The following is a 10176-nucleotide window of genomic DNA, read 5'->3' on the forward strand; positions in this document are numbered from 1 at the left end:
TGCTCAGCAATAACTGAAACACCCCTGTTATCAACACAGTGCTCATCACAAACCTAAAACATAGCCCCGTACAAGCAGAAGAGCATTCCTAGAACCCTAGATGCAATCATGGGCTATTGGTATATGGAACAGAGAAGTTATTTTAACATACAACTTGCAGCTAAATAAAAATAAGACATAGCTTCAGAACAGATTAGATGAATATGCACATTAAAAGTGCTTCATATTTTACACATGTAGCACCTAGGAAGCAGCAAGGCAAAGGAACAAAGATCCACGAAACTAACTGATGTTTGGCATTGTAGTGCTGTTACCACCATACTCACAGCCACCCTGACCATCTCAAATACGAACACTTCATGACTACATTGCCATTACTGCCATGTGTTGGCCAATCTGATTTACTGTTTAAGTAAGAATGTGAAGCACCCTATTAGAGCACCTTGCCCAAGGCAGAAAAACGCCTGTGGGCCACAGATGTCCAGCAGCCTAAGTGAACAATCACACCCATTTGGGCACACAGTCTGATACTTCGGATTGGGAACCTGTCTTAAAAAAAAAAAAAAAAAAAATTAAAAAAAAAAGTTTCAAGGCAATGTTTTTTCACTTAGTGTGTGACATGGGAGATTTTTTTCCCCAATAAAAGTAGCATTGATTATGAAAAGACTTAACACACACCTTGGTATTTTTCAGAGATTTCATCATGTTTCTGTTCTAAGGAATTGCAAAAAATATATATACGCTTCATAAAACATAAGATGATCAATTACTACTGTGTAATAGTAATGACACTATCATTGATTATGCTTCTCGTACACCAGGTTTACAAGCTATGCAAAAAAGAAATTGAATGAGAAGAAATTAAAGCAACTAAACCTCAAAACAAATTAACGATAGTTACAGAAGTATTTTTAAAGAAAGTTTGAGACTGATTAAACCCGAGAGGGGGACAGAAGTGCTCTGCACTGGAGTTTTATCGTCTGTGTATTAAACAGCTGCCCTTGGCAGGCACACTTTTGTGCTGCCTTTGAAAGAGGGTGTGGGTCTCTGTGGTTTTGTCTTGTCTGAAAGAGTTTAATTTTTTCCTCCTGCATACAGTGAAGGGGCATTCTGCACATCTTTCTCACGAGGCACCATAAAAAGCGAATTGTCACCCAAGCAAATATCTATCACCTTAATTTATAGTTTCAACTCATCTGTCCCAGTGTTTCAAAAAGTTCAGGCTAAGGATTTACAGACTCACAAAATCAAAAGACTTGTTCTTTTACTTGGCATCTCCTGATTAATCTCTGACTCAAAAAAATGTAACTTACCCTTCTGTAATAATTGGGATGATTGGTCTCTGCCTCTCCAAAACTACTGGCAGCAAGCCCAGGTGGCTGTTTTATCAAGAGTTGGACAAGGAAAGCTACAATGCTTTCAGGAAGAAAGGCAAATAAGACCATCATTTATACTCAGTTTGTGTCAGATTTATTCATGCCAAATAGACTCTGTCTGTAATAGCACCTTATCGTATGGTATGTACTTGGCCTACCTTAATCCTTACCGTAAAATACATGCAAACCCACAACTTCAATTTAAAATAACAAACAACAACAAAATCAAATAGCATTCCTGTAACAAATCCTGAATCCTGTAGGGTTCTCTCCTAATCCCTCCCAAAATAATATCAGCTGAGTCAGTAACGCAACTTCAAATCAATAAAAAAAAAACCCCAAAATAAAACAAAAACCCAACAACCAAAAACCACAAAAAACCCAACCAAAGCCAAAAAAACCCAGACCACAAAACACCCCAACACAAACAAATAACCAACCAACCAAAAAACCCCACAAAAACCAACACCAAACAAGCCCTTCTATTGCAGACTAAGCTGAAGAGCACAGTAAATTAGTCTTTGCATGAGATTTATTGCAAGATTCTAGTCCAGGATATTAACGATGTTGCTACAACATAAGTATCTTTATTGTTCTTTTTAATTGTTGGTTTTGATTGTTATGTAGTTTGTTTGGGTTTCTTTTACACAGATAAAAGACAGTCTGTGCAAAAAGGAAAAAAATAGTATCTTTCTCACACTGTCAGACTTACCCATGTAAAATATTATCTTATGGACAACAGGAACTTTACAGATTCTGTGTGGGACAGGGTGGTGAGCCTCTTAAAGAAAGTTATATTCAACACTGATGAATATTCAAACACATTGATTCAACACAATCTTGTTTACAGATTTTATATTAATGGGAAAAGGCCTTTAGAACCTCTAGAACTTCAGTTGGATTTGCTTTATACCGATTGTTTCCAGCTTATTGTGAACTCTTTCTGTTCTTGAGGATTTATACAAACTGAGCCAGTTCCACTTTAAGTTATCTCTGATTTATACTTCATTTATTTATTTTAAACACTCAACACACTGAAATCAGTCCTCGGTAACTTGGTAATATGACTGTGCTGATACCAGCGAGGGCTTCACTATTTCAATGTCAATAAAAGACGTTTCAAAGATCAGGGCAATAATTAGGGATTATAAGAAAGTAGTTTTGAAACTGGAAGAATTAGTTAAATGTAAAATAGGTATTAAAAAAATTTTGACCATAGCTTTTGAAGTGTTTCCTCTTATATTCCCTATATCTTTTTGTATGTTAGAACTGCATATGTATGCCATCTACTTGAGATATTTCAGTACTGCTGTTTTGTGTATACTATTGGCCCTACTTGAGTGGCATGAAGAAAACAGCAACAGAGGGCCAGATTTTGGCTCTGAAGTCTGCTGCTTTTTGTTACTATACGAGTGAAAAAACCAACATCATTATGCTTTAAGGTAGGAATTAATTACCTCTCTTGCAAGAGGCACGCTGAATCACGCTGAAGGCTAATGCATACATCCCTACTTTCAGACACAGAGGCCTTCCGAATATTATGTGCTGGAAGGTAAAAAATGCCTCGTAATTTGAGAAATAGGTAATAGGTATGCTCCACCTATGGTCTTAAAAGAGTACTCAACGCAGCACAGCCAAAGTCGAACAATTACTTAATGAATCCACAACATAAATCCAAAAAGAAGTTACAGAACTTGAATTTCAAAAATATGCAGACTTGGAAGAAAGCAGAGAATTCATTCAAAACATTCAGGAAAGGTAGTATAAGAAGGCTAGAGCTGGTCTAGAATCAAAATGGAATCAGGCACTAAATAACACATAACTGGTTTTACACTTGAGAAGTTTGTATCACCAGTGGGCTTTGTACATAAGAAGTCTAAGTCTAAGGAAGGGTGCTCAATTCAGGTACACTTGCTAAGTACAAACAGCTGCATCTCCTCAGCTCCATTGCAACCAAAACACATGTTCAACTGCACTGTTGAAAAAAGAAGTGAACATCTTGATTTGCTTCTATTTTTTAAAGCCCTTAATCTCTCCTGTCATTTTCAAGTCTCAAATCTCTATCAGCGTGGAAGAATGGGAAGACACTAAAGACACCAAAGAACAGATTAGTTATCGTAATAACCATCGTAACTCAACATCTAGTGATCAGTCTGACCACCCCTTGTTACGACGAAAAAGCATGCAGTGGGCCCGGCGACTGAGCAGAAGAGTACCAAGACACTCTGGTAAAACAGCTGAGAAGATAAACCAGCAGCGAATGAACCTTTACAGGAGATCAGAAAGACAGGAGCTTGCTGAACTAGTGAAAAACAGAATGAAGCATCTGGGCCTCTCTCCAGCAGGATATGGTATAGTTCTGTAATACTTTAAATGAATAAAAAAACCCCCAGTATTATGCAAGATGAACTGATTTTTAAGAACTGACAATGCCATAAACAAAAATATAAAAGTTTATGATAAGGATTTTATTGGTTTAGCTTTGGTTGGGGGGATTTTTTGGGTGTTTTGGGGTTTTTTTTGTTTTGCTTTGGTTTTTTTTCCCCCGAGAGAAACTTGGAGTGGTTTAAATCAGTTCTATTTTCAGACAGAAAACTCAGAAAAGTTTGCTTTTAAATATAATTAATTTGGTATTTTTTTCCCCTCTAGATGAAATGAATGATCATGAGAATACTCTTTCTTACATCCTGATCAATCCTTCTCCAGATACAAGATTAGAGCTGAATGATATAGTGTAAGTTAAAGCACAACAAAAGTCACAATACCTGCAGAATTTCTCATTTGCACTTCCTGTCTGAATTGATTTCATTATCTTTCTGCTGGAAAAGAACCCCAAACTTTCCTATGCACCTGCAAAACAATAAAAATGAATACTTGTCTATTTAAATAGACACGTAACTATACACATATATGTGTATATTTAAAATATGTAAATACTTAATACATATCTTAGTAATGCTCTTACCTGCATATTCTCTCATCCTCATCTTACTCTGTGTATTTAAAAAATAATCAAATTTGACAGTCAATGTTTTGACTCAGCAGAGCATGATGTTCGTCTGGATCAGAGTTTAGTACTTGCAAATGGATCTTGCAGTAACACTCCTTGTTCTCTTTCATTCCCGAATTAGTACAATACATTCTGTTGCTAGTACTAGCACTCTTCTTATTTAAAAACAAACAAAAAAACCCACCACAAAACAAAACCAAAAGCAAACACAACAAAAATCCAAAAACGCACTACAAGCTCATTGTTCCTTTGACGTGTTTTGTTTGGGTTTTTTTTCCTGGAGATTAACATTCTTACTTGCTCTGGGGTTGGTGTGGCTGATGCCCTATAAAAACGTAAAATTCAGAGTTGCAGTTTCAGTTCCGAGAGTTACAATTAGGAGTTCCAAATTTCAGCAATCTGGAGTAACACACAAAGATCACATATAGGAATTGCTTATGCAGTACTGCCCTAGTCATGCTTAAGGGAGGAAGATGACCACTGAGATTCAGGAGCTGTGACATCAGGCCTATTATAAACCCTCAACACACTAGCAGTTGTTTATTGTACATTCGGGCTTCTTACAACTTTGTCAATGTTTATCACTATAAAAGTCTTGTTAATTTTTTTTTTTTTTTACTTAAGAGACACCTGAATGCTTCATTCGGATTTAATGAATAGAATCAGGCTCCACTGCTCATCAGTTTCATTGGCTGGATCAGCAAAAAAAATATAGATTGTTCTGGACTACACATAAACATCAGATATTCTAAATAGAGGGTAATAAGTGAGACTTTAAAGAAACAGATACCATGAGAATATGATCTAGACAGGAACAGTGCTGAATAGGGTTTTTTAATCCCCTATTTACATCCACAGTTTTCTTGCACAAATAAGTTCAGCCTATGTGTAGCAACAAACTGTAAGATAGAGACAACACTGCTATGCTATTTTAGCCCTGACAGAAGGAAGAACATCAACAAAGTAACAGCAGCAGGTGGTGTTTCCAAATCCTGGAGATCAGGCGATTCTCTTGAGTATCCACCATAAAGGCAATGTGCCACAGACTCAGAAGCCCATGCTTTGAGGAGCCAGAAACAGTCTGTTACTAGGTGAGCTGAAAACATACAGCAGTTCTGGGGGAAGTATGGCAGTGATTGCTCATACACTTACAGAAAATGTTAGTTCAGTTAATCTGGATTTTCTATTTCACATTTTTTGAAGAATTTTTCAGGGTTTTTTAATTAAGTCTGGGGCAAAACACACTCATTATACAGAATGGTAGTTCATGGCCTGTAAAACCAGAAACTTTCTTCAGAGCCACTGCAAAGTCACACAGCAAATCTTTAGAAGCACCATACTGCATGCACACAATCTCTATTTGGATATTCAAGCATTTTCATTTGGCTGATGAGGAGATGGACAGAAATATGGCATGAAGATATGAGAGAAAGGATTATTTTATACTTAGTTTTCCTGCATTTCATTTTTGGGAGGGGTGGGGGGGATGGGGAGGAAGTCAAAACTGTGATTTAAAATAAAATTTCCAGTGGCTTCTACAGTACTAATCATCTTTGGAAAAGTTACAAGATACACAAGGATTAATAACATGCTGGGATTAATCCACAAAGCTACTACGATGCCAGCACCAAAAGCCATCTCAGATCAGATAGTTTATCACTTGAGATAGCCGACAAAACAGTGCAAAATTTACACTTACGAATTAATGGGAAGCTCTTAAATCCTTAACCTAAGAAAAGCAGTTATTTTAGACATCTCAAACTTAGATCCAAATTCATGAATCATTTTCTCAAGTATTCAGATCTACTAGAAGTTCTTATTCTAAAGAGTTCATCTCCAGACTGTCAGCTTATACCAAGATTATTGACATAAGGCTTTTTATTTGTTGGGCACGGTGACAAGAATTATCCATTGTTTTCTCACATAATTATTTGAGAAATAACTCTGTGGACTGCTTGTCCCTTCTTGAAGGAGTAAAGGAAATGCATAAAGAAGTACAGAGTTACTGGCAAAGGAGCTGTCAGTCAAAATTAAGGTTTAGCTGTGCCTAGTACCTACAGATGATGTCTAGGCAAATGGCATGTGAAAAGCTCTATTATTAGCATCTAAAGCGGGTAGTGTTACCCAAGTGTCCAAGTAACCCAACAGGAACTAAACTAAGCTCCTTCAAAATAAGTCTGTATGTCTTCCACAGATCTTTTCAACATTACAACTGTATGCACTTATTTTATTCTTGCTCACATCAATTCTTTTTAATAAAAATTGTAATTTCTTTCTATAGATACTTGATCCGACCTGATCCATTGGCTTATGTTCCAAATACTGCAGCCAGCCGAAAAGACAGCTTCTGTAACACTGTGGGACAGGACACCAGGGAGGAGACACAACTTTGATATGTAACTCATCATAAAATGAAGAGATAATTTTATACACATGCTGTTTCCACCAATACATTTTATTCAGATTTTGGAAACAAAATAACAGTGTGTAAGTGACCAAATTTAGAAATGTGTGGTCTAGAAACTCTGATTTAAAGGATTGTCAGGCTTGTGGCCTATTCAATATGGTAGTTGAACTTCGTCAGCTTAACAGAATTATGACACCTATTACTATTTAACCAATATGAACAAATTATTTGAAAAGTGACAGATTCCATCATGTGTTTTGCTTAGATGCTTCTAAGTATATTTATCAAGGTGACAGCATATCAGTGACTAAGCTTCTGACATACGTCAGTAAAGATTATCTGATGTCCATCGACCATGCATAATTTGTAGCAGAAAATGTGTTAATACCTAAAGCTGCCAACGAGGCTTTGCCTGTCAAGAATCCAGACTTTGAAATCAAGTTTTCAGCCTCAGCCTGTCACCCACTTATATCAGAACAGGCTAGCTTCAGTCCCATTTTAACCTCCAGGACTTCAGTATTAGTTCTCTGGGTTTACACAGATCAGGTTGAATAACACAGCCTAGTCATACCCTAGAGGTTAAGATCTGAGGCATACCCACTGAAACATTAGCTCAGAGGAGCCCACCTAGAGGAAAGTCCCTGTCATCTCACACGGGCAGCTCCCACATTTGTAACAACTGGGAAGGCACTCTCCGTGTGAAGAGGCAAACAATGGTAACCGTGGTAACTCACATGAAATAGAATCCCTTCAACCTTAGTGAGTTTATCGATAGAAACCCAAACAGATTATAATACAAAAGTGAGAGCATGCCTCTAAGGAATGGTTCATGCTGCAAGTCCTTCCCATTTTCATGAATATGCCAGAACTGCAACTGTCCAAAGTATGTACATGCCCACTTATTCGGATTACCCAGCTGTGACACCTAATTTCATATGAAATATTTATCACACTGAAAATGAAAGAAATTTATAACCCATTCCATAAAACGAATGCAATACCATGTTATGTGAAAAGGCACCATGGATTTGAAGACTCCGTATCTTGGCATTAAGGACACAAGAAAGATCTGCTACTGTATGAAACATATGGAGCTGCTACAGAATCTCCAGTCTACACATACAAGAATGACACAATTGGTCAAGCTTTCTACAGAATTAAGACTGTACGTGGTTGTCCAAAATCACATTCTTTGCTGTCTGTCACAAAGGGAAGAAGAGCATGCTTAAGGTAAAAACCCTACTGTTAGGATTACAGAACTGGTACAAGAAATTTGGCAGGTACAACAGAAAAATTGATTATTTGAATTACCTTGATGTCCTACATGTACAAAAATACAGTAAAAAATGTTTATAACCTCTTTTATATTATTTGGTAGAACAACTGCAATTTGTTTCTGAAAAATAAAATACCAAGTTGCCCAGTGAACAACTCCTGGATATGTGTACGCTTATCAGCATTGTAAGGATGTTGAAATCAAGTCACATTCATATGAGAAGTGACAGCAAATCTGCTATTATTCCCTCCCTTCCTCTTAATTCTTCAAAAACTTAACTAATCTGTCCCATATTAAGTCAGAAATCCTAAAGCCACTACTATAAAAATAAAACCAAACACAGAGGTCTCAGAGAGGGCTGAAGCCATGAGATCAAGAATACCAGTTTTAAAAGAATAACTAGGAAAGTAGGGTTTCTCAGCTTTTTTTTTATATCGATACATTAAAGTAGCATCATGGTTCAAAAGGGTTTCAGTGATTCTGCATGAAGTGCATCATTTTTCAGTGTCTTTCCACACACACTAGTCATTTATCAAATTATTCACAGGTAAAGACAAAGTATTTCAAACGTTGCCTCTGGGCACTGGTTGAAAAACTAACAACTGAAGCAGTTGCACAAACTGAAGTCTACAGTTTTTTAAAAAACAGTACATGGTACAGGATCTTGTCCAATACCTGTCATAGGAGTTCGCCAAGAAAAGACTGCATGTTGAGTGTGAATAACTTTCTATTTTTAATGCCTTCAGTGATAAGACTGCATTCCAGTTGAATGTTTTCAAAATGATTCAAATATCTTAAAAAAGATTACTGCAAAATATTAGGAGGATCATTTGTTCCATACTGAAGATGTTTCTAACAGAGTCTCAAGCAGGCAGACAGGATTCCAAAACATGCCTACCCTGCAGCTGGCAGGAAAGTTAGGGACTCCGCTTTCAGTGTGATTCACACACTTCACAGGCCTTCTCTGTGCACTGCCTATCATTCCCACCACAGGTTTAAAGGCTTTCTGCCATAAGGATCTATAGCTAGGACTTGATGCCCTGCATTTACCAGCCTATAAAGCAGTAGAAACAAGCAGCCAGTTCCCACCCAACTCAGCAGAATTGCTAGAGTTGAATAATAGCATCTAACGTGACCTAGTATTTCTCCAGGCTTAATGAATTTCTAATTGTTCATTAGCCCCAGAAGATGTGCTAAAGCAAACAAAAAGACAGCTGAAGACACTTGCAGTCTCTAAAATGAAAGTCAATCTTTCTGAACAAAATACGTGGTTCTACAAAATCTGCTGGAAGACAAGGTACTAAAAACTAACAACAGCTTTTTATGAAGCAGAAGTTCTAATAACCCATGAAAAATATATCATAAAGTTCTGTTACTCAAAATATACCGCCTTTCATATTGAAAGCAGAACAGCTTTGCTTCCTCTGGAGTATCTTCACAGACAGACCCCATTCTAGTGGGATTTAGACTTTTCAAGAACCATATGAAGAATCTTTACATCAACACTGGACGAGACTGAACACACATCTTCTCCTGACTCATTTCTATCAATAACATAAAGATGCCCATCTTCCCCAGCACTACCTTAACACATACCAAGCAACTTGGTACCAAAATCACAATCCCAGTGAAGAAAGTGATAGCAGATAATAATTACTTCATTTTCACAAGAGACTTCTCCAGCAATGCGAGATCTACCTATGAAAACTTGTTACCAAGTCTGCAATAAAAAGTCAAAAAGTGTTTCAGTGGAATGCAGTGTGTTTCCTTAACTTTCACTCCAATTCCAGAACACGCAGTAATTCACACAAGAAGAAAAAAAAACCCCACAGTTTGAGTTTTTAAAAGCTGCAGTAGGAGGAGTTAGTGACATTTTCATGACATTTCAACTTAGAAATTAAAAGAACAGTAATTTCCCAGCATACATACTTCCCCTCCCACAAACAACTTGCTACTACAACTACTCTTTAACAACTTTAAAGTATACAAATATATACTTATATATTATTGAATATTTCTTATAGATCTTTGTTTACCAGTGCACCAATAAAATGCTAAAGAACAAACAGATCTCAGGCTTCAGCAGTGGAGGAAAACTGAAATGACA

The 10176-nt window shown here is 36.9% G+C and overlaps 1 protein-coding gene across 11 annotated transcripts in view; it reads left to right on the forward strand.

Annotated features, from left to right (window-relative positions):
• Positions 1 to 9810, forward strand: part of KCNT2 (potassium sodium-activated channel subfamily T member 2) — a 141549-nt gene extending 131739 nt beyond the window's left edge. For 6 of the 11 annotated variants that reach the window (XM_030493971.1, XM_030493976.1, XM_030493978.1 and 3 more), the window contains 3 exons: positions 3427 to 3727; positions 4026 to 4110; positions 6668 to 9810. In XM_030493971.1, coding sequence (XP_030349831.1) covers positions 3427 to 3727; positions 4026 to 4110; positions 6668 to 6779 — 498 coding nt within the window. In that variant the 3' untranslated portion in view covers positions 6780 to 9810. Of the gene's footprint in view, positions 1 to 3426; positions 3728 to 4025; positions 4111 to 5321; positions 5478 to 6667 lie in introns of all 11 variants that reach the window. The other 5 variants (XR_003992526.1, XR_003992527.1, XM_030493973.2 and 2 more) reach the window with 3 other exon arrangements.
• The last annotated feature ends 366 nt before the right edge of the window (positions 9811 to 10176 follow it).

Source organism: Strigops habroptila, chromosome 8 (assembly GCF_004027225.2).
Source record: "Strigops habroptila isolate Jane chromosome 8, bStrHab1.2.pri, whole genome shotgun sequence".
NCBI classification, from domain to species: domain Eukaryota; kingdom Metazoa; phylum Chordata; class Aves; order Psittaciformes; family Psittacidae; genus Strigops; species Strigops habroptila.